The sequence below is a fragment of the Diachasmimorpha longicaudata genome, chromosome 1 (genome assembly GCF_034640455.1).
Source record: "Diachasmimorpha longicaudata isolate KC_UGA_2023 chromosome 1, iyDiaLong2, whole genome shotgun sequence".
NCBI classification, from domain to species: Eukaryota; Metazoa; Arthropoda; class Insecta; order Hymenoptera; family Braconidae; genus Diachasmimorpha; species Diachasmimorpha longicaudata.
The window spans coordinates 7,714,720-7,738,382 of record NC_087225.1 but is presented as its reverse complement, the minus strand read 5'-3'; the positions used below and the strand labels follow the sequence as shown (position 1 = coordinate 7,738,382).

Below are 23,663 nucleotides of genomic sequence, written 5' to 3'. Positions count from 1 at the left end.
GTATCTCCAGTTGACTGTCCCATTTTACCCCTGAGTCTGTTTATTTATGCTCCTCCGCCCCCTATGCCTGGGACAGAAATGGGGTCGTCGGTCGAAGGGTTGAGGTGTGGTAATATGGATAGGATTCAGCTCATGTCTCCTCTGGATCGATCCAGCAGGTAGTAACGTTTGAGGCGGTGTGGAGGGGGAAATTTAGGCTTCCCCTCGTCTTCTGAGGCTCGATATCCCTGTACATAGCGTCCCGCAGTTCAGCCGAGGTTGACCATCCGCATCCGCTGACAGTTATTGAGTTGCGGTTAGTGTTTGGGAGGTGTCTGTCGATGCACTGTCATCTTGTCCTCTAGTTTACTGGTGATATGTGTGCTGAAGGCGGATTGTAGAGCTGGTGTTGCTCATTCGTGAATATTTTTGGAGAATATGAAAGGTATGAAAGGTTCTCGGAAGATGTGAAGGGGTTAGAGTCACACGTCCTGGGGAGTTCTCTGTTCTGTGTCGAATAAAAGGGTCCTGTGCTGACGCTTGAGTTTTACAGCTGTGGAGTGAATAAATTATTTTATTGATTTGGGGGAGTGAGGGGAAATTGATGCCTTTGATTTGCTTGGCATGTTCATGAGTCATTTAACTGGGTCAGTTAGGGTGAACGATTATATAGGAGAATCTAATAAGCACGGAATGTCAATCTCTATTGGTTTTTGAGGGGCATTTTTATGAAAGATTTATCAATAAATTTTCGCCAATTCACCTGAACTTTTACAAACTTTGGGGCATCAATTTTTCATAACGATCCATCGTATCGGACTGCGAGATGAAAATTTTGCCAAAACCTCACTGAATTTGGACATTACTAATAATATCACCTGGCAGTATGTACTGAGGCAATAAATTTGCATAGAGTCATGCTTCAATTATTTTTTTCACTGGGAATGACCGAGGAAAAGAGAGAATTCGCAGTTATTTTAATGGCTCAATAAATTGTTGATGCTTCGGAATGTTTTCCTCAACGAATGTGTCCCTGATTTAAGTGTAAAAAAAAGATAAATCACGATTTTTTTCGAGTCTAGAATATCAGCAAAAAGAGGTATCGATAACAAAATGCATAATGAGGATCAAATGTTCGTTTTCAAATTATTGTGAAACAGTAATGGCTCATTAAATACTCAATGTAATAACTAATTTTTTTCTTTTAAAGTCTAATGAGTTTCTACAGAACTTAGTAACCGAATGTACCTCCGACCTTTGTGCATCCTCAGAAAGCTAAATGTTCTGCATCTAATTTATTTATAAACCATAAACAAATTAGCTAAACAGGAAGATCGATAACTGAAGCCGAAAGGCTCATTCCCGATTGCCTTTAAATGACATAATGTATTTTTACTTTGGAACATTAATTCTTCTCCGTCTGTCATTAAGCTATTAACAATTTTTAATTGTTTTTGGGGAGACACTGGAATCCCGATTCCAGTGTCTCCCCAAAAACCTAAAAATTACTCATTTAATTAATCGCTTCCCTATCCTACCTCCAATGCAAAGAAAAATTTTAACGCAAACATTTACTCCTCTCAGAAATCGGTAGAAACATGTCAGGCGCTGACGCCGAGTTGTGCGGATTCCTCGACGCGAAGCTTCCAGGTAGTCGTTACATGTCCCACCGCGTGCGAAAGCGACCCCTGGCTCCCTGGAAGGCCTGGCGAAGGCACTGGTGTTCAGTTCGCAAATTGGGTCCAGGTTTAGGAGTCGAGGTCCACCTAGACCGCGGCCTGACTAGCGATGGAAATGACAGGAACAATTCCATAAAAGTTCCATCAGACTCCATAATATGTCGCACCGAGTCACGAACAAAGCAATTTGCTTTTGGAATATTTCCTGGAAAAGAGAGAAAAGCTCTGCTGTATTTGTCCGGTACCTCTGAGTCGGAGACCCAGAGGTGGATGGCGAACCTCCGCCAGCTGCTCAAGCCCAGACGCCACAGATTCATGGAAGGGACATTCAACATATCAATGGTGGACAACACTCACTCGAGAGCTGCCGGCCTGACCGGGCTTCATGGGGACCTCGTGGCCAGTCGCTCGGGGGTCTTCATCAAGGATGTGCATTCTGGCGACATAATCGAGACCCTGGACTGGAAGGAGATGAATCAGTTTCACTTGGTGACTGCTGGTCGTCCTGAGGATGTCAAACGAATTTGCGTCATTCACACGACTAGAGAATTTCGCGGAGGCCTTGGAGAACTCCATGTTTTTTGCATGAATGCCCCCAAACTTCTCCAGGATTTGGTCACCCAGGGACGAGGGCCCAAACACAAACAGGCGTCACGTCCTCTCAGTTTGTCTGAGGGAGATCTGAGACTGTCTATTCACACATGTCACGCTGAGGCCTCTCCATCGTTTACGGTGAAGAGTAAGGTTGCCTCGACGTTGATCAACGCAGGTCTTGGTATGCTTCTCTCCACCAGGTCTGGCAGTGAGGCCAAGCTTCTCCATCAGCTTGAGGACAGAATTACTGACAGCAAGTTGACAGGGCACCTCAGGGCTGTCGACAATGTCTATCAACCGGAGCCAGCGAGCATCCCCAATATCAGTGCTAGTCTCGAGGAGCTGGAGGAACCATCGCCCAGAAGAGTCTCCACTGTGTCAATAGCCTCAGGAATATACGAGGAAATTGTGGAGGATCTGAGTGACTTCAGGAAAATGAGAATTCACTCGAATCTATATGAGGATCCAAATGAGATTCTCATTATGTCTCCGGAAGTCGCGAGACTTCCACCACCTTTGCCACCGAGAAAGAGGTGTGGGTCGGGCTCGACCAGAACTGGAAGCATCAGCGATGATGGGCTGGACTCGGAGGGAGGCACCAGGTCAGCTACACCGACACCAGAGGAAAAGGTTCATGCGGTTGCGCCGCTCGTCCTCGAGGATTCTGATTATGTCCCCATGAGTCCGAGGGTCAAGGATATTGCGCTGCAACTGCAGGGGGAGAAGAGAACTGCTCAGGAGGAGGTTTATATGGTGATGCGATAAATTTTTCGGGGATGGGTGTGGTTTGGGGGTTAAATGGTAGTTTCAGTTTTTTTGAGGGGAGGAAAGTTGTCCTAGAAAGGAGGGCTTTGAAAAGGATAGTTTGGAATTCAGTAGCGGAGGGGTAAAATAGAGCAAGCTGATTTGGCTGTTAACTGAGTTTTTGAGAAATATCTCGGAATTTGGGGGACGGGAAGGGGGATGACGAAATTTTAGTAATGGACTTTTGCGATGGGCCAATTTCAGATTAGAAAAATATTTGACCAAAAATCTGTATATCTGTAATAAGTTGTGAGATATTCACTGAAAACCTCACTACTGAATTCACTCTTTGATGGAAGAATCTCGTTGTCATATGTTTAATTGGACTTGTTAAATTGTATGAATATTTAGGTAATGATCGGCTTTGAGAGAGGATATCCTATTTTTTTGACGAGAATTAAATTTTGAAGAAAATGTCTTTCAAGTTTTTCTTTTAAAAACACTCATTTTTTATGTAATGCGATAGAGGCAGTTAATTGCCAAGAAATCCACGAATAGTTTAAGAAAACAAATCAATTAAAATTAAGTATCAACATAGTAGACACCAATTGCGGGTTCTGAGAGGGTCTAACAATCGAAAATTGTAAATATCCATTGATTTCTGGATAAGGGGGAGGGGCCATATTCAATGAGAGAGACCTTAGTTAATATATTCACATAATCGACAGTCGAGACGAGTCAGTCAATTATCTATGCGTCCTGAAAGCTCAATTTACCTGAATTTTTATAAACTCTCGTTTTATAATGAAACTTTAAAATCACAATTTTTGATAAAATCCACGGTAAACTCTCGAGAGCTATCTCGTTGACGTTTATCGAATGGTAATAGGGAGTACAAATTTTATCAACGCGGGACTGTTTCGACGATTAAGTATTAAGGGACAATATTGAAGAAAAAACGAACATTAATCATATCACCTTGCACTGAGTACTTGGAGAATAAACCTGCAGGGAGTATCATTCAATTTATTCGGTTATTGAGGTCGTGTGGGACAAGATGGACACCTTTAAATATGTTTAATGTTAATGACTCATTAAATTGCTGATGCAAGGGAATATTTTTCTCCAAGAAACGTACACTCCTTTCTTTTGCAATGAGTCTAGACGGTTGTGAATGCTGTTGAAAAGGCCCAGTGTCCATTAATCACCCCACCCCTATTTTTGCCAAATAAATTAATCTCCAGCGTTACTTTATCACTGCCTTCTTGCTGTGTGCCTCTACTCTATGTTTCAATGGAGATGAGATGAACGAAATAAATGAAGATTAATAAATTTATGTGAAAATTGCTTGTTGAAAATTTGAAAAAAAAATTTGTTTGATTGATGGATCGATTGATTGATTAATTATAGCAAATATGCTTGTTGCAAAATTATAGAGAACGAGGATGTTGCTTGGCGTCAATGATTTACTGGTTTCGCGCGTGCTAAGTAGCTTTATGACAGGGAAATTCAGAGTGTTCTTTGCGAGAAAAATGAATTAATAAACAATATTGTGATAGAGACTATTATACGTCGATGTAATAGCCCTATGTTCTGGATTAAGATCATTAATTTAAGAAGTTGCGAAGCTGTGGCACTTCGCTTTCTATATATGCACGCTTATCTCGAAATGAGAGGAATCGATATACTTATGTTATCACTTCGTTGCTTATTGTGAGAAGGAGAAATTTAATAAAATTAATGGGATGTATATTATCTATATGAAACGAGTTATTTATCAAAACACCTGTGTATTTTGTTTACTTCAATATAATATAAATATTAAATGCCCTACTATTTTAATTAATGTTGAAATGCTTAAAAAATGCGAAACTAAAGCGATTTTTCTGGAACCAATAGTTTTGAAGACAATTTCATATTAAGAAAACAATCACAATATGTCAACTCGTTAAATAATTATTTTAGAACTAAATGTTAGAGCTATTTTTTTGGCAGAACTTTAGTTTCCTCCGGAGATGCTGTCGATCTTTTTTCTCTTTCGAAAGATCTCCTTCTCTCGAATTAACAAGTTTGTAAAAGTGTTTCAGTGTCGCACAAAAACTAACTAATCGTTGATTAATTAGTTGATAAATGTAATAAGTCAATGTCTTTAAAAAATACCTCTTTATCACTTTTCCCTCAAAATTGCTCGAAGGAATCACTTTTTAAGAACCGCATCTGTTAATTCTTTGCATGATTATCAGTAAATCTTCTTGCTTTTTTCTCAAAGACCTGTTTATTGAGTCGATACTCATCAGCAATGTCTGGCATGAGAGGATCATCGGGATTGGGATTTTCCAGAAGCAGCTGAATAGCAACAAGAAGGCTTTCCAGAGTTATGGTAGGATTCCAGCCACCAGATCCATCCTTGGGGACCTTGAGCAGATCCATGCAGATCCTTCCCCCGGTGTCGATGTTCGGATGGTACACTGGTGTGATGAACTTCATTTTTGGAGGCTGAAAGGGGTAATGGTCGCTGATCTCTACCTCCAGCTTGAATAATCCACCTTCGTAGGGGCTTCCCTGAGGCCCCGAGACAGTGGCAATGAGCAAGTTCATTTGGCTCTCCCTCTGGTAGCAGGATATTCCTTCGGGGGGCTTCGTCATGAGTTTCGAGAGCTCTCTCGCCAGTCTTCTTTCGGATACCTGCATTTGTTAGTCCGGTACAATCATGAGGATGTGCTTCGCCATTAAATTAAATGGAAAAGATATTCATTGTTGTTATGTGAACTATATTGAATGACATGGCTTCTCACATAGAATCTTTGTCAATAGTACATTGCAGTGAATTCCCAGGATCCAGAATGCAGGCTTTAGAGGAATGACTTCAAAGTTTGAAACCATTAACCAAAAAATGATTTATTCAATGTTTCCATAAAAACCTTGAAACGTACCTTATTAATCGTCGCCATAAGTAATTGTCAAGTAAAATCACGTATATATGTATATCTATTTACGCTGATATGTACAAGATAAAACGTAAAGACACTAGAAACCGTCTCTTCTTGTTTGAAATGGAGGAGAGGGCGTCGTGCTTGCAATGGGATTGGCGATAATTTCTGAAAAATCAAAATGTGAAAATGGCGAACTGTTTCCAATTAGACTTCCGAACTGAAGCTGTATTTCTAGTATTGTAGATGCAAATGTTAATGCTCCCTCCTTGAATGAACAGGAAAGAACCTAGAATGAACGAGGGAATTAATTCGTTTTGCCAAAATACATCACCTGTCAGCTTCATACATATGAATCGCACATTGTCACTGCCAGCTGCCAGAATCGACGGTGGCGCCTCCCCCCGCAAAATTAAAATGATAATTATTAATTATCCACGGGGCTACAGACAAATTCGATTCATGTACAATTATGTACTAACGATGTAGAATCATGTACATTGTTAGTTTTTTATTTTGCAACCCCCTGCAAGCTAAGTGCATAGGGGTTCATTCGGAAGCAAATATGGAAAATCGAGCGATGAGTCAATCACGAATATCACGATCATTGTGGTGGGAGGTCACATCTACAGTACACGCCACAGGTCGGTGTCATTCCTTGCGTGTGGGAGTGGTGGGAAACTGTGTTTTTAGGCTTTAGTGTACAACTCGGTTCGACCTGGCGTTTTGTTATGAACTGACCAGACGAACTCCATTTTTCGTTGATAAAAATATCGAGGGAGTCCTCTTGGTTTGGTGAATTGATCGAGTGATTGTTTAATGATTGGGTGATCGAGTCATCAGGTGAAATAAGCGGTCGGTGGGACCAATTAAACCGACAGGTGAGTGTGTGATTCAGGTATTTTTTGGGCGTTAACCGTTTCTCCGGGGTGTAGTCTGCCCTCATCGTCTGAATGTTTGAGTCAAAACAGTGTTATTATTGTTGTTTTTTTTGTGGGAATAGGAAGGATTTGGGAGTCGAGAATGTGGAAAAAGTGGAGGGTGTGTCGGGCTGAATCACCAGGAGTTCATTGACGGTTTGAACTGAACGGATTAGGGAAGGGGGAACACTGCGCAAGTGCTATTGATCGTTTTTTGTAATTTTAATTTATGGGAATTAGTGGATTGTCGCGGAGGGAAGTGATGAGGGTGACATAACCAATATTTTATTATCATTCATTGAGAGCTGGGTAAATAAATAATGCTCTTGTTGGGGAGTCATTGGAGTCTAGGAAATTCGCTAATCAATTCTGTTAGGTTTCAATTCAACTCTTCATCATTTTTATCAGCTTTTGATGAATTCTATTGAACTGCTTAAAAATGTGGGCGTACATAGGATAATCAGTGAACCTGGGTGCGTCATTGAGGCTCATTAGGGTGAGGAAAATCTGACCAATGCGAAAATCATTTGTTAGTCATTACTACTCAATCCTCAAATTGTTTAAGTACTTATTGACGGTTTAAAGGAACTAATTGCTTTTGGACGCATTTATACATTGAAAACAGTTGTCACGATTATCATTTACCTCCGCAAAAATCTTTAAAGAAGAGCAAGACATCCCCACATTTTTTTCAGTTAATTTCATTCAAAACTCAAACAAAAAAAGGAGAACTCCATCCAAGAAATTCTGAAGTTTTCTGCAACAAGAAAATTGTCCAATAAATACCAGAACATTCATTCACATTTCGCACCACATCCTCTACATTCTTCGATGAAACATCACCCAGCTGACCATCAATATTCTCAGGATCTGCAAATCTCACTTTTCAATTTCTCCTTCCAGATAAAATGTGGCGCCTACCGCTGCTCCTCATCCTGGCTTCTGCCGTGGCGCAGCAGCCGGACGACCCTTACACATCCACACGCGACTCCTGGCCTCGTTACGACCAGAACGACCCCCAGAATCCAGCATTCGGTTACCGAAATCCCTTCGACCGTCCGGATCAGAGTCCATATGATCGCCAGGACCAGTCCCCAGGTTTCCCCGGTTCACGTACCCCTGGCCTCCCTGACAACCTAATTTTCAAAGAAGCAACCTACTTCGTGGTGGCCTCTCGCATGTGCAGACCTGGTCAGATCTACCGTGTGGCTGTGGACATCCTCCGCACCAGTCTTCCCATGACAGTTCGCGCGACCATCCAGAGAAACGGAGTGGAGATAGCTGCTGACTACAAAGACGTGAAGGAAGGCATTCCAGAAAATTTAATGCTTCGGATGCCTCCCACGTCGATCCCAGGGGACTACAAACTCAGAGTTGAGGGGATGTACAACGGTCTCACTGGCGGTCAAGCCTTCCTCAACGAGACCAGATTGGACTTCACTCAGAGATCGATGACTATCTTCATTCAACTGGACAAACCTGTCTACATGCAGGGCCAGACCGTTCGTTTCCGCGCAATTCCAATTAATACGGAACTCAAAGCTTTCAATGATCCCGTCGACGTCTACATGCTGGACCCCAACAGGAGGATCATGAGAAGGTGGCTCAGCAGGCAGAGCAACCTGGGCACAGTCTCTCTATCCTATCAATTGTCCGATCAACCGGTCTACGGGGACTGGATCATTCAGATCATCGCGCAGGGACAGGTGGAGGAGACTAAGTTTGTCGTGGAGGAGTACTATCAGACGAGATTCGAGGTCAATGTCACCATGCCTGCTTTCTTCTTCGATACAGATCCTTTTATTCATGGTATTATTCAGGCGAATTACACCTCCGGAGCACCTGTCAGGGGGAACTTGACACTGAAGGCTAGTTACCGGCCGATTGATAAATACAGGGCCCAGAATTATGTGATGCAGGAACAATCTTTCAATTTTAACGAGTATTATCCAGCTTGGTTTAAGACTGTTGATCGGTATGGATCGTCACCCGTGTTGAGATTCTTCAATGGAACTTACAGATTTGAATATCCAATGTCCGATCTCCTGGCGTACTCCCCATCACTCGACGGAATGGAAGTAACGATAATTGCAACTGTTGGCGAGAGATTCCTAGACGAAGTGGTCGTGGGCTACTCAACAGCCAGAATCTACAACTCGAGTGTTCGTGTCCACTTCGTCGGAGGTTCACCCCAGGTGTTCAAGCCAGCAATGGCCTTCGATCTGCACGTCCTGGCATCGTTCTTCGATGGATCGATGCTACGGGACTCTCAGCTGTTCAACGCACAAATGGAAATCAAAGCGGATATCGAGACCAGAAACGGGAGGAGACAGCTCGACACGCAGTATTTAAAAGCCACTGACGAGAACCCCTCGATCTGGGAGGTGAAAATTGACCTGAGAAAACAGTTGAATCTTCTCGATGATCCCCGACGTGCCCAGCAGGAACTCAACGGCATCACGGGGATGAGAGTGTATGCGAGCCTGCTAGATGGCGAAGGCCACCGAGCACAAGCTGAACTTCGTCTTCTAGCGCATGAATCACCGGAGCAGAGGCACATCAAAGTCTCGACCTCTACGAAGAGTGCCAAAGTGGGCGAGTACCTGGTTCTCCATGTCCAAACCAACTTCTACATTGAGACCTTCAGTTACGTGATTTTATCGAAGGGATCGATTGTTCTCAGTGGACAGGACATCATGGAGCACAATATAAGAACGTTCTCAATTCCCTTGAGTCCAGAAATGGCACCAGTGGTTACAGCAGTGGTCTACCACGTCGGCAGATACGGCGACGTCGTCGCCGACTCCCTGACGGTCCCTGTTAACGGCATCTCCCGCAACAACTTCACTGTCTTCATCAATAACAAGAAAGCCCGCACTGGTGAGCGCGTCGAAGTCGCCATCTATGGTGAACCCGGTGCGTACGTCGCCCTCTCAGGAACTGATCGTGCTTTCTACACGATGCAAGCAGGCAACGAGCTCACCTACGCCAAGGTAATCTCCAAGATGTCGCACTTTGATGAGGAAACCAACGGAACGCACTCGCATAGCTGGGTTTTCCACGCCGGTGATCCAGACGAAATTGTACACTTTCCAGCCTCCACTTTCGGAATTGACGTTAACAGGACCTTCGAATATATTGGTCTCGTCGTCTTCACTGACGCTTACGTCTACAGGAAACCCGACATGTGCAACAGGACTCAGGGTTACGCCGAATGCATTTCAGGTTCAGTTCGTTGTTATCGATTCGAAAAAAAATGCGACGGAATATTCGACTGTGAGGATGGTACAGATGAGGCAAGATGCTTGATAGGAAACGCCACCGACCTCTCGCTCTTCCGCAAGAGCCGATTCAATCGAATTCAGCGGCAATACGAGAACGTTTGGCTGTGGAAGGATATAAATATCGGTCCTCATGGCCGTCACATCTTCAATATCGATGTTCCAAGGCGCCCGGTTCACTGGATGGTAACAGCCTTCAGCATGAGTCCCAGCAGAGGCTTCGGAATGCTGCCAAGAGCTCTAGAGTACACCGGTGTCCTTCCGTTCTTCATCAACGTGGAAATGCCTGATAAGAGTCGACAGGGAGAACAAATAGGCATTCGAGTGTCTGTATTCAACTACATGAAGTACAACATTGAAGCAACGGTGGTCCTGGCGGGCTCTGACGATTACAAATTCGTTCACGTCGAGGAGAATGGAATCGTTCAATCATACAATCCCAGGACGTCCTTCGGAGAACACCAGTTCTTCATCTGGATCCCGGCACAGGACGCTGAGATTGTGTATCTTCCGATAGTTCCAGTGAGACTTGGCGACATCAAAGTCAAGATCTATGCGACGACGATCATTGGTCGCGATATGGTGGAGAGGAATCTTCATGTCGAAGCCGATGGTCTCCCTCAGTACAGGCATGAGTCTATACTTCTGGATCTCAGTAACAGGGGATATCTGTTCCAGTACATGCACGTCAATATCACAGAGACTCCGATTATCCCGTATTCGGAGCAACGTTACTACGTCTTCGGCTCGAATAAAGCTACGATATCAGTTGTCGGAGACGTCGTGGGACCAATATTCCCAACGATGCCGGTCAATGCCACTAGTTTGATGGGACTTCCCATGGATTGTGCCGAGCAGAACATGTTCAGCTTTGCTGTTAATATGTACACAACATTGCACATGAGACTGATAAACCAACGTAAGAGAGCTGTTGAGAAAGACAGTTTCTACCACATGAACATAGGTTACCAGCGCCAATTGTCCTTCATGAATCCAGACGGTTCATTCAGTCTCTTCAGAAGTGACTGGAACAATTCATCACCAAGTGTTTGGCTTACAGCCTTCTGCGCGAGGATTTTCCAGGAAGCGAGTTTCTACGAATGGGAGAACTACCTTTACATCGATCCCGATGTCATTGCTCAAGCTGTTTCCTGGGTCATTCGCCATCAAACCGTACACGGTTCATTCTATGAGGTGACATGGTTCCCAGACAGAAAAATAAATAGCACTCTGCAGGATGATGAGGGCATCATCAGGTCGAGAAATATCAGTCTAACAGCTCATGTTTTGATAACCTTGGAGACTGTGAAGGATTTGACTGGTGGTCTGGGGTCACAAGTGGCTTTGGCTGCAGTTAAAGCGTCAAAATGGCTAGAGCAGAATCTCAACCTGTTGGAGATTAAAGGAACCCCCTATGAAATCGCAATCACAGCATACGCGTTACTTCTTTCGAAATCAGCATCAGCAGAACAGGCATTCAATCTTCTATCCATGCATGCTAGACGAGAGGGAGAGTACACTTACTGGGGAAGACGGCATGTACCTCTACCCCCTTATAAAATAGAGAATAATAAGCCCTTCTTACTGCCCCGATTACCATATGAATACGACTCTGAGAACATCGAGACGACAGCTTATGCTTTGCTGGTGCATGTGGCAAGACAAGAGGTGATGATAGAGCCTATTGTCAAGTGGCTGAATGCCCAGAGGCTGACCGATGGTGGATGGGCATCAACTCAGGACACAGCCTGGGCCATGAAGGGTCTGATGGATTACACTGTCAGGTCTAGGATCAGGGAAGTGAGTTCTCTGGTGGTAAGCGTTGAAGCTACTTCATTGCCTGGTAAAACGAAGATTCTGAGGATTGACGATAGTAATCTAGTTCAGAGACAACCCATTGAGATCCCTGAGGCCTGGGGAACTGTTAAAGTCGAGGCTAAGGGGGCTGGGTATGCTATTCTCCAGATGACTGTTCAATACAATGTTGATCAGCCACGTTTCCAGACCCAGCCACCTATCAAAGCATTTGATCTCGTTGTTAAACCTGATTTCGTGGGTAGAAACAAGTCTCATATTGTTTATAAGAGCTGTCAAAGGTGGACTAATGTTGAGGAGTCTGCTAGATCAGGAATGGCAGTGTTGGACGTCACTATTCCTACGGGATACATGATTCAACAGCAAACTTTGGACAGGTACACCAGGTCCAGAATGGTGAGGAATCTGCAGAGGGCGAGGTTCCAGTGGAGTGAGAAAAAAGTGCTGTTCTACTTTGATTATTTGGATAGTGAGGAGACCTGTGTCAATTTCACTGTTGAGAGGTGGTACCCAGTTGCCAACATGTCAGCCTATCTACCTGTTAGGGTTTATGACTACTATGCACCAGAGAGGTTCAACGAGACCATCTTTGACGCCTTACCAACTTATATTCTTAATATCTGCGAGGTCTGTGGAAGTTCACAGTGTCCCTACTGTTCGATTTATAATGCAGGGCCGATTCTAAAATCTTCTGGAATTGTGCTGGTGGTCTCCCTTCTAGTGTCTGTTTTCAGGTATTTTAGAGGGCACGAGTTTAATATTGGATAGGTTAAAAGGAGATGAACTTCATTAGAGATCACCGAAGGTTTAGGAAGTCTTTGGAAGACGAGAATTCTTTTCTCTGGAGCTCAGAGATTGTTAATTTTATTTAGAAGTCGACGATGTGTTTTTATTGTGTTTTGGGAATTGTTTGAATCTATCGATAGGTTATGGACAAATTGCATACTTTATTTCATTGCATAAAATTTCTCCAAAAGTTGTTCTATTTTCCAGAGAGCTTTAGATGTAACGAAAATAAGGGATTCTAGAGATTATAGTAGTGTTTCCACATACACGTTTCACATAGGTTTTCCCATCTCTCATATTTTAACAATAATCATGAGAAATTGATTTTATTTTAAAGCACAAATAGTCTAATCCTATCATGATAACTCATTAGAGAACATACCCATCAAAATTTTGCAAAATTTTTCTCATTGACTCGAAGGTCTTAATTCAAATAGAACAATTCCGAGTTTCGTTACTGAATAATCATATTTCGCCCAAAACATACGATTATTTTCTATTTTCCATGATATTATCTTTAGTGCCTTGACAATTTACTACTAATATCGCCTAATGAATTCCCACAGAATCTCGATTTTGTATAGTTCGTCATAACCTTTTACTTCACTAGTTCTTTAATTAATAGATTACCGAACAGATAGACCGATAATCATTGGATTACATAATGATAAAGAAAAGCTGGACCGCCTGTACATAGTAGGGCATAGTAATTCAGTACAATCGTTCAAATCAAACTTCAGAGTTATATTTTACTAAATAATTGTAGTTACTGAGCTTGGCTCCTATATCAAAGTTTACTGATAAGTTTTTGGTAACTATGAACAACACTCGCACAAAGAAGTGATGATCTTCAGTCTGTGGTGGGGATATTACCTCCAAGTAAGAACTGGGTAACTGGTTGTTTCGTTAAATCATCCGTCCACAATTCCCTTGGGAATTGACTTTGTACTTTTATAATTGATAATATAAAAAATATGATTCATATGTAGACTTGAGAATGTTATATTACATAGATATGAATGACTATCGTTTGTTATTATAAAAATGTATGGAATATCATTTTAAAAATCACTCAAAACCGTCCACTGCATAGCAAAACTAAATTATAAGTGAATTATTAATTTTTGTAATATCTTTATACAAATAAAAAAATGTCCATTTTTCAGTACGTCTTTTATTTACTGCTCCTTAGTGTCATTATTCAGATTACTGCTTAAATAGTGGAATTTTCATGAGGACAAAATAAAATTGATATGTTCATTATTGTTATGAAGTTCAGAGCAAAAAATGACGTTTATCTTAAAGGTTGAGCTTCCATATAGCACGTGAATACTTGTCATCCTTTACTATATTCACTGATCATAAAAAATAATATTAATCAATAAATGACATAGATTCGTCTATAACATGGATAACGCTAATCTACCGTCTTTTCACCCAAAACACATAGTTATCTCATTTTTTCTCACCACGTCTTCCATTTATTACTCAATATTGTCATTATTGAGGCAAAAAATCCCTAACTGTAGTTAAGGCAACACAAGATATAATATAATAAACATAAAAAGGTATATCAAAGTTTGGACATCAGCTTTTCTTAAGAATAATACTTTTATAAAACTCTCTTACTTTACTCTAACTATCCAGCGATTGGCAGCGACTTCCAGTCTGAAGCCAAATGTGTTCCAGAGTCCTGACGACTTCCTCGATCTCTCGACACGGCTGCTGCACGTATTTATACAGCTCTTTGAGGTTTTCAATCAAGACAACTAAGGAAAGTGGTGTGACTGAACTGTTGTCCAATGTTGAACGGCTCTGCATGATGTTGAAGACATTGTGAGAACACATTATGGTGTCGAGGGTCTCTACAACTGACTTGGGTAGGTCCATCTCTGAGTAGGAGGGCAGATCGTTGAATTCTGGCCAGTTCTGCTGGCATGGGAGGCAGTCACACATGAAGAAAAACAGTTGGCGTCTCTGGAGCTGCCTCTGGGCATAGGGAACTGATGCAAAAGAGACCCCTCGATGATCGAAAATCTGGAGATAAGGGAGACTTTCATTAAAGTTTAATTTATCCTTTCGTAATCAGGACGAGATCGAAATTGAATTTTTTTCGTTTCATTCGATATCACTTCTAATCAAATTAATTCTGTATCCTTCACTTTAGATTACTTGAAATAAATATAAAAAGTATTCAATGTTTAATAAATTATTTTTCATTGCTTATGAAATTGAAGGAACAGGGGCTTTACTTATGTACCTGTTCGCCCTTTTTAATTGGACGAATTGTGTGTAGCGCCATGTATCTTCCATGCGAGGTGTAATTAACTGACGGATCGCAGCTGTGATTGATGAGTCCGTAAAGTGGTATCAAAACCATTGCACGTGTCCACGAGCTGCCTGCTTTGGGATCCCATTCACAAGCCTAGTAAATAAGTCATTCTGAAATGACATGAACTATCAATGGCAAAGAATTAAAAAAACGAAAACAATTTGCACCATTTGTGAATTGACTGAATGAATCTGCGTGTGTTTGAGGAGAATAGACCCAGCGAAGACGACCCACGGATGGCTCAGCAGTACGTCACGATCTCCTGCTAATTTTTCTCCGAAAATAGTTGTCATTGTGGCTAGAGTATATACGAGAGTTGTTGCTCCCACTGACAGTCTGAAGAGATCTTCCATCGATCGTTTTTCAGTACATGCCGATAGGGTAATAATACTGGTGTATTTTTTACTGTCGAGAATGTTGGAGGTAAATCCTTTGGTCCTTAAATCTGGTTAAAAATTTTTGGTCAAAATAGTTTTACATAAACAATTGTACAGAATAAAAATCGAAATTCGAAGTGAAAAAATTGATGAGTTTCTATAAGTACATCTGCAAAATCTCACCAGAATTAGATTCGATCGCCTCCATGTTCTCCTTCAGTCTCTCCCAGCTGCCAGCCTCCCGCCACCCCTTGATGAGCAGTCTGGCACTCATGATAGCAGTGATATCCATCTTCTCCGTAATGATAAATCCGAGAATGTTACATTCGATGTCATGAAACTCCGACCAAGCCCTTTCCTTGCACTCTTCCGAGCAAAAAAGAACAGTAACACACTCGTCGCATGGAATGCCAGACCAGGTCTGCTTCAAGCAGTACCAGCAATTGGTGTTTCTCCTATCGAGTTCAAGAACTGCAGCATAAGGCATTTGGACAGCCAACACCTCTCCTACGTCGATATCCCTGGTGGCTACAACATGCCTCCCGTATTTTCCGGAGTAACGAATGGCAATGGCTGCTGATGCTCCAGGAAGCTCTGCATTATCGACATGTCCAGGGGGGAAATCTGGAAGGGATCCCTCGTCATTCCACTTGACGACATGATTCGATCGTTTGACTTTTCCGCTGATGATCTGGTTCAGAACGTAGGTGATGGGCCCCCTTTTATTACCACTCATTTCTTTAGCCAACGCCTTTGTCTCCTCGATGGCCTTCTCCACGATTATGCTGTCAACCTCGAAGAGACTCGCCAGGGCCCTTGTTTTTATCAGAAGAAGCTTCGTCATTAGGCTCGGTGGGTACTCCAACTTCACCGCTCTCTCCACATCCTTGAGACAGTCCTCATATAGCTTCACCTGAAGGAGTGCCTCAGCACGTCTACCGTAGGCTATCGCAAGTTCCTGGGAATCTACTGGGGCGCACATTATCGCCAGTGTACAGAGCTGGATAACGATGTCATGTTTAGCACGCTTACGGTGTCTGAGCAAATGATCTGCAGATGAGCCATGTATCTGAGACAAATTCAGGTCCTTCCCGAGAGCGTACGCTGACTTCTCGGTGGGTGTGCCTCCCCCTAGGAGGCTGTGCTCGCCGAGGATTGCGATGGTTAGTCTGATGCGGTCCTCGTCATTATAGAGCGGTGAGAAAATTTCTGGATAGGACAGGTCTCGGTGGGCGTTCAGCCACTCGCGGATTCTTGAGAAATGGTCTTGGATGGCTTCTTGGTCTTGCGGGCAGAAAAAAAAATTAATTCTTCAGGCATTTTCATTGCGAAAAATTGAGTGATTAAAAATTGTTGAATAGAGACTATTAAGGCTGTCAAAGTATCTTCTTTTCTCAGCAGTTTCTGCTTTACAATGGAAGTGCAATGGGGGACTATAAAAATAAAATTCAGTAATGTCCTCTGTCCATTGTCTTCTTCAGTTCTCGGCTGATATTGACAATACGTTCGACTCGACAATGGCCACAACCTGTTGAATTCACCAACAATTTGATTCAACGCTTACCTGAAGTCGCCATTCTACGTTCATGAATGCTGATTACTGATAATTATGGGTCGGGATGAGTAATTAACGTGAATATCGAGCCGACTGTTAATTATTTATGGTATGAGAGGGTATGTGGGGCTGAACATTTTCGATCGAAAGCGTTTTCAAAGAATTGGGGGTCGAACAGGAGATCAAAACTGTGGACTCTTTGTTTATAACCGGTGTCGAGTTACAGGGCCAATGAAACATCGGCGAGTGGAGAAGAAAGTATTTTCGAAAAATGGCGATTGCGGGAAGTTCGAACGATTTGGCAAAAATGAATGTTAATTTAACTGTAAGCTATTCTCGAGATTTTACTTGAGATGGTAGTTTGGTTAATGAATATTTTCCTTCTAGTTGAAACAACAATTCCTTTTAGTTGAATAAAAGAAATAGCGTTGATATAATAAATTCACTTGTACAATTGACTTCATCGATAATTTGCCTCATGTGAGTATTACGAAATCATGAAAACCTGTTGAGCATCCGTCCCAATAAATGAAAAACGTCTTCAAGAAATGAGTAAAGAGTCGTTATAAATCGCTTTGTCTATTCTTATGTAAATCCATCATCAGACTATACGATACTGATAAAGAAATTCAATATGATAAAATTATCTTTCATCGTGGCATTATGTTAGGAGGAATATTGAAATGTCATTAAATTATTTTTTATCAACAACGTGAATGGATTTTAAAACATGAGGAAGACCGATCAAATGATTTAATTTGCTCCGTCAATTTAATTACTCAAGATGTTTCTGGAATTGATAAAATTATGTATTTCTTCCATAAAATATCTTTCAGTGTAACCGGTGTCTTAAATTTAATCATTCTAATAGATTTCTTTTTTACACAAAATGAAATACATGAATTCATTAAATTCACTTGGTTAATTAAATGCATGACAATTTATTTTGCGTGAAGATTACTCAATTCTCTAAACCTGTTGAGCTTATATACCCATAAATTAAAAACAACTTCAAGACACGATTGGAGAGTCGTTATAAATCACTTTATTCATTCTTATGTAAATCTACCATTAGACTTTACGATACTGATAAAACATACAATGTGGATGAAGTGTTTTCCAATGAATTAATTTGGGAATTATTTTTAGTTTTCTATGAGCCAAAATGATCTTTTGGGTTATGTGTTAATTGTTCACAGAAGTAAGGAGTTTCTTCTATAAAAACACCGGTCCCTGGAACACATGAGGAGAAAAATATGGTTTGGGAACAAATCAATGACAATGGAGATAAAATGGCTAAATGAAACACAAATCAAATAATTTAATCTATACTTTGAATTGAATTAATTAATATTGTTTCTCTCTTATAATTCAATGATTTTTAACTGCATTTTAGTAGCTGAGTGGCCAATGGAGATCTGCCTAACCTCGGTCGTGTTTTTGAGCAAGATTTTCGAGTCTAAGAGTGGTAGCAGAGTTCTATAATTGCATTTGTTGAAGAACTTTACAAAGAAAGTGATAATACTTTTATTATCGTCCCTGATTTCTGAGGTATTTGCTAGAAATAATTAAGGGTCAGGTCAAATGAAGTCAAGTTAAGTTTAATCAAGTTAGTTTAAGTCAAAATTGACTTATCGCAGTTTCCTCACTTCACTACTGATTGGAAAACAAATAAAATTGTTGGAATGAGCCAATTGTTACGAGTATATGAATTCCAGTTGCTTACTCAATTAATGGAATTCATCGATAATTCTTCCACCATTACAAAGTCATTAGAAATTTTCCATATTAGTGAAGAAAATAAATTCAATAAAAAAGATGTTTACACGGGGCTAGGCTGGTCTATTCCAAATCTCCATGACGCGACTTATCACGTGAAGATAGCAAGGTCAGTTAACGAAGAGCCTGGTGAAAGGGTAGTGGAGGTGGATCGAGTATATAAGTTGATGAAAACTGTTTTTTCACATCAAATCATCAATTGAAAAATATTCTCCGAGCCAGAACGACCGGAAAAATCATCAACATGAAGGTTGTATTTGTTGTTTGCGTTGTTGCTGCCATTTGCTTCTTCACTGATGGAGTATCCGGTGCCACTGCTGTTGGTTGTGAGTGTTTCTTTGCAGTTAAGAAAATGTGATTTTCAATATTTACACCGAATTTTCAATTGGGTTTTTTTTATTGACCATTAGCCGATCCCAACTGCAAACCTGGTGATATTTGGACAGACAAGGACTGTGTCCAACGTACCTGTTTGAACGGTGGACTAGTTGATATAGCAAGGTAAGAAAAATAATGAATTTTAGAAATAATTATTTATGGAATAGTTATTCCATCGCCTTTCCCAAAATTGAGGATTAAATATTTATGATTATTTTTCCCACCCAAATTTCAGCCAATAGAATTGCACCATTTGTTGATATTTTGTATAGCCTACCTCGAATATCAGCGATAATTTTTTGAATATTTTGGTAAACAAACGACACTTAACCAAATAAACCTCTTTTCATGTCATGGCACAATTCTCTTGGCCGAAATTTGGATAGGAAAAATAATCCCCTGAATACCACTCGAGTTTCAAAATTATAGAATATTTCCCTCTAGGTTCCCTGCATACAAATGAAGTCGTCAAGTTTTTCAGGAAAAATCACTCGTGCTTCGCACTCGTGATTTTTTAGCCTGAAAAACTTGACTCCTTCATTTGTTTGCAACGAATCTATCGGGAAATATTCGATAATTTTGAACCACTTGTGGTATTATATGTGAGAAAAAAAGTGAGAAATTTAATTATAGTGGGAGTATGAGAAGCTCTGGACAATATATATATGAAAAGAGCTCATTATCGTAATGATTCAAGATGTTTCATTCAACAAACACTTTATATAAAATTTATCTCAAAATTAAAACATTCTGCTTTGGTTTCCCAATTGACTTCTAACTCCAGAATTTGAATTCCAGTTGTGGAGTAGCTTACTGTAATGGCGCTCCAGCCACAAAAGTGGATATGTCGAAGCCATATCCCGGATGCTGTCCAACGTGCTAAATGGAAATTATCATGTAATCTATAATCAATCCGCAGGAATATTTACATTACAAGAACACTGCAGTGTACAATGGAATGAATAAAACTTCTCCACATTCGATAGTTGTTTTTATTAACATTATCTTGTCTCGATAACGCCTAGAATACAATCAATATTCTTACATTTCCTAGAAGGATCAAAAACAAAAGACTTTTTCGTTGTTAAAAATACAATAAATCATAGAATGCTTACGCTTTAGATGGTTGGAAGTTAAATTAATCAAGGGTGAGCCTGGTGATTGTTCGAATGAGGTAGATGCATAAATTGAGTGAACCACCATTGGAACAGTGAAATAAAATCATCGTTACTCGGATGACCACTGGAAGAATACGATGGAAGGAATGAAAACAGCTCTTCCCCGGTGATTTATTTCGAAACTCACACATTAGAACTACTTAAAATACCTGAATAGTTTTTTCCTCACTCGTAGGAAGATCGATATACAATATACATACTGAAATATAAAAATATAAAAGAAAAATTAGGATATTTCGTCGTAAATGAAATCCTAGAGTCTATGGCACGTGAAATAGACAGTTACAGGGCCTCACACACCTCATTGAACATTTCATTTCAAGTACTAACCATTGATATCAGTTCTATCAGCTGTTGACCGACGATTATTGACTCCATACGCTGATGAAAATACCCTCACCGATTCATAACTAAATGTTAAGGAAATCCAAGTGGAAAGCTCATGCAAACCACTTGCTTCTTGAATAATTACATCTTTGGGCTTATTCAATACAAATAAATCTTAAATGTCAGCTGAATTATATTATTCATAATGTTCACTTCAACGTAAAACAACTGAAATTCACGGAGATTGTAGAATACTTCTAAAAACTCTCTCTGTAAACTTTGTTAGAAAGTTAAAATTTTGGTTCTTGAGCTCTCCGTGTCCTTCAAGAACTACACTGATGAATTCCTACTAAATATTCATAATGCTTCAGTATCACAAAACTCCAACGAATACATGGTGCCCAGGTGCATTAAACGACAACAATTGACAATTAATCCGTTTGATTGCTTCCATGTACGAGAAAATTTCATAGGAAAAAATACAATATTTTCTATCGAACGTTTATATTGAAGGAACATATCCAAACCTATTAAATTGCAAAACCAAATCTCTCGAAAATTCTGCAAGTGTTTCCATGAAATTTCTCGTACGTGGAACAATAAACGGTTAATCCAGTCAATGATCTGCATGTGTACAACATGCAAATAGCTGTTATTTAAATTAAACAACTCGAATAAACGTCACCCATATATTCCTAGCCCTCACTTCCCTGCATTAATCCAGTCAGACCACTCTATTCACCTCTAGCATATCAGTAATACGTTGCTTGGCATTATTGAACACTTGCATCTCCTCGTTCTCCAACATCTTATGAAAGCTAAAGTAGGAGATAAGCTTGTCTAGACAGCCCTTGGCTTCCTCCGAGGATATCGCATCTGTATCACATTCACTTTTAATGACAACATTGGGCATCTCCTTCTTCTCGATAATCTCCGGTTGACACCTCCTGAACCACCGTTCGATGGTCTCGAGGCTGAGTATCTTGCCCCCTGGTAGGCATCGCACTAGCTGAGTGTCAGTGGGCTCGGATATTCCATCAGGGCCACGTTTCCAGTGCATCTTAATCCAGGCAAGGAAGTGCCCATTATTGATACTATCCAGGTGTTGGATCAAGGGGACAGTATTGTTTTCCTGAATCATATTGTTGACTTTCTTCAGAAATGAGCGTTTGCAGTTCTTCATGAGGGCAACAAGTTCAGAGTCAAAAGGCCTGACGAGAAAGCTAGAGGTTTTGGACACGATAATTGTCTTCAAACCTGTGAATTCTACGGGTAGCTTTGGCGCCTCGAAAATGTCCTTATCAAGGATCAGAAGGACTTTCATGGGGAGATTCTTCTCACTTAAGAATTTGATGACGTGGGGGGAAAACTCCTGATTGAGCCAGTGAGTGAAAACCGTTGAGTCTAGTCTCTCGGCATCTGTTTCTGTCGAGTAAAGAGGTAGATTGAACTCGTTTTTCCAGAATTTTTTTTTACCCGAATTTAAAGTACAGATCAGGGGCACTTTCAGACTCAGGTCGGCGTTCGAGAAGGAAAAGACTCTCATGTAGTCGTCCTGGGGGTGCTCTCTCTCCACTTGATATCCCAGAGATAATGGGAGGGACTTGTAGCTCCAGGAGAGCACTGAGCAGTTGAAGACCTGGCATTTCTGGTAATCTGTACAGCCCAGGGTGTTCTTCAACTCACGTTGAAAGTCTCCATCGGTAATCTGGACTATGGGGATGCTTTCGAGAGTTTCAGAGAGTACTCGGAAGCCGTGCTGTTTGCACCATTTTATTAACCATTCATTGGTCATGTAAAAGTTCTCAATTCCGTGTTTTTTGAAGAAGGCGTCGGTTTTTTCTAGGAGAAAATAAAGAAATCAATGAGAAAGTCTATTAACTTTTCTGTGAACGCTCAAAGAGTGATAATTACCTTCAAAATGAGCCCTAGTAACAGCAATGCCCCTCTGCTGACAATACTCATACCACTTGAGCAACGAATTATTGACAAGCTGAGGTATGTCTGGCTCCCTCGGTCCTGGCATCTTGAGTTTCGGCTTCGGTCTAGGCTTCGGTCTCGGTTTCATTCCCAAAGGTATTAAGTTACCACTCCCGTCAGGCCCTTTCCCATTACTCTCGACGTCAGAGGCTCCAGGCTCCTGTTTTATCGTCAACTCAGAATCTGAATTGTGGATTCTCATCACTTTAGGCGTAAGGAGATTGTCCTTGTTTTTCACCCAGGAACGAATAGTACATCTGGCAACTCCCACCTCCTCGGAGATGGCCTTCATTGTCTCTCCATTCTCTATTCGTTTGATACAGTCCAACTTCATTTCCACCGAGTGCCTGTGTCGTGGATACTTCTTCATAGACTCCATGTTCTCGTCACGATCCCTGATGGGTGACAAATCCTCGTTCTCCATCATTTTCTGTGGCATTATGTCCAACTCCATTCCTTTGTTCTTTTTTGATGACAAAAAATGAAGATCAACTTCTCTTTTTTTGACCGTACAATCCCTCAAAAAAGATAAAAATGTGTTGTTAATACTTCACATGGAAAATATGTCATGAATCTGCCGAGCAATTTTAGTGGATATCGTGGAGAACGATCATTGAGATGTAAACATTGATTGAGGTTATGTCAAGTTTTCCAAACAAAAAAAGCAGAAAATAAGGCACTCATTTGCAAAGTAATAAAGTTTAGGGTGTACTCACCTTTGGTGGACTCCTCAAAGGGCCATTTGTAGTCGTTCTGAGCCACTATCAACACAAATTGAGATTTGTCCAGGTATCGTGCAAACGCTGTTGTTGTTTGGCAAACATTTACAGCCGGCTATCTTCAAACTGTGCGAAGTTGCTGTTAAACGAGTGCGAACCGGAAGTGGCATTGTTTATGAGGGAACTTGGCAGGAATTTGAATTTTTTTACAAATGTTTAGAATTCCTCTGTTGATTTGATTGTAAAAGTTACTCTATTTATTTCAAATTAAGGGGATTAGTGGTTAGATTTTCTTTATTACCGCAGGTAG

At 40.9% G+C, this 23,663-nt stretch overlaps 5 protein-coding genes across 12 annotated transcripts; 2 read left to right on the top strand and 3 right to left on the bottom strand.

The window, feature by feature from the left end:
- The first annotated feature begins 10 nt into the window (after nucleotides 1-10).
- LOC135159805 (uncharacterized) lies at nucleotides 11-4,762 on the top strand. Its single transcript, XM_064115868.1, has 2 exons — nucleotides 11-424; nucleotides 1,564-4,762. The coding sequence occupies exons 1-2, from the start codon at nucleotides 418-420 to the stop codon at nucleotides 3,015-3,017; spliced, it is 1,461 nt and encodes a 486-aa protein (XP_063971938.1). The 5' UTR covers nucleotides 11-417; the 3' UTR covers nucleotides 3,018-4,762.
- LOC135159972 (ubiquitin-conjugating enzyme E2 T-like) lies at nucleotides 4,749-6,252 on the bottom strand. Of its 3 annotated transcripts, none has more exons than XM_064116082.1 (3): nucleotides 5,930-6,252; nucleotides 5,792-5,860; nucleotides 4,749-5,681 (listed from the first exon to the last, which is right to left on the bottom strand). In XM_064116082.1, exon 3 carries the CDS (start codon nucleotides 5,640-5,642, stop codon nucleotides 5,217-5,219), a length of 426 nt encoding a protein of 141 aa, XP_063972152.1. In that variant the 5' UTR covers nucleotides 5,643-5,681; nucleotides 5,792-5,860; nucleotides 5,930-6,252; the 3' UTR covers nucleotides 4,749-5,216. The 3 variants fall into 3 exon arrangements, with proteins under 3 accessions (XP_063972152.1, XP_063972144.1, XP_063972134.1); XM_064116074.1 differs by having other exon boundaries at nucleotides 5,792-5,846; XM_064116064.1 differs by lacking the exon at nucleotides 5,792-5,860 and having other exon boundaries at nucleotides 5,930-6,250.
- A 291-nt stretch (nucleotides 6,253-6,543) lies between these two features.
- Mcr (Macroglobulin complement-related) lies at nucleotides 6,544-13,893 on the top strand. Of its 2 annotated transcripts, none has more exons than XM_064133003.1 (2): nucleotides 6,544-6,807; nucleotides 7,750-13,893. In XM_064133003.1, exon 2 carries the CDS (start codon nucleotides 7,755-7,757, stop codon nucleotides 12,708-12,710), a length of 4,956 nt encoding a protein of 1,651 aa, XP_063989073.1. In that variant the 5' UTR covers nucleotides 6,544-6,807; nucleotides 7,750-7,754; the 3' UTR covers nucleotides 12,711-13,893. The 2 variants fall into 2 exon arrangements, with proteins under 2 accessions (XP_063989073.1, XP_063989078.1); XM_064133008.1 differs by lacking the exon at nucleotides 6,544-6,807 and adding an exon at nucleotides 6,937-7,342.
- LOC135168634 (SET and MYND domain-containing protein 4-like) lies at nucleotides 13,715-17,312 on the bottom strand. Of its 2 annotated transcripts, none has more exons than XM_064133020.1 (5): nucleotides 17,002-17,305; nucleotides 15,621-16,721; nucleotides 15,228-15,505; nucleotides 14,989-15,153; nucleotides 13,715-14,765 (listed from the first exon to the last, which is right to left on the bottom strand). In XM_064133020.1, the coding sequence occupies exons 1-5, from the start codon at nucleotides 17,012-17,014 to the stop codon at nucleotides 14,364-14,366; spliced, it is 1,959 nt and encodes a 652-aa protein (XP_063989090.1). In that variant the 5' UTR covers nucleotides 17,015-17,305; the 3' UTR covers nucleotides 13,715-14,363. The 2 variants fall into 2 exon arrangements, with proteins under 2 accessions (XP_063989090.1, XP_063989098.1); XM_064133028.1 differs by having other exon boundaries at nucleotides 14,533-14,781; nucleotides 17,002-17,312.
- A 2,815-nt stretch (nucleotides 17,313-20,127) lies between these two features.
- On the bottom strand, nucleotides 20,128-23,488 carry LOC135168651 (tigger transposable element-derived protein 4-like). Of its 4 annotated transcripts, XR_010300067.1 has the most exons (5): nucleotides 23,351-23,488; nucleotides 22,569-23,152; nucleotides 20,658-22,496; nucleotides 20,477-20,526; nucleotides 20,128-20,391 (listed from the first exon to the last, which is right to left on the bottom strand). XR_010300067.1 is itself a non-coding variant. In XM_064133040.1 (3 exons), the coding sequence occupies exons 2-3, from the start codon at nucleotides 23,086-23,088 to the stop codon at nucleotides 21,379-21,381; spliced, it is 1,638 nt and encodes a 545-aa protein (XP_063989110.1). In that variant the 5' UTR covers nucleotides 23,089-23,152; nucleotides 23,351-23,488; the 3' UTR covers nucleotides 20,128-21,378. The 4 variants fall into 4 exon arrangements, 1 of the variants encoding a protein (XP_063989110.1); XR_010300065.1 differs by having other exon boundaries at nucleotides 20,477-22,496; XR_010300066.1 differs by having other exon boundaries at nucleotides 20,128-20,526.
- Nucleotides 23,489-23,663: the final 175 nt, after the last annotated feature.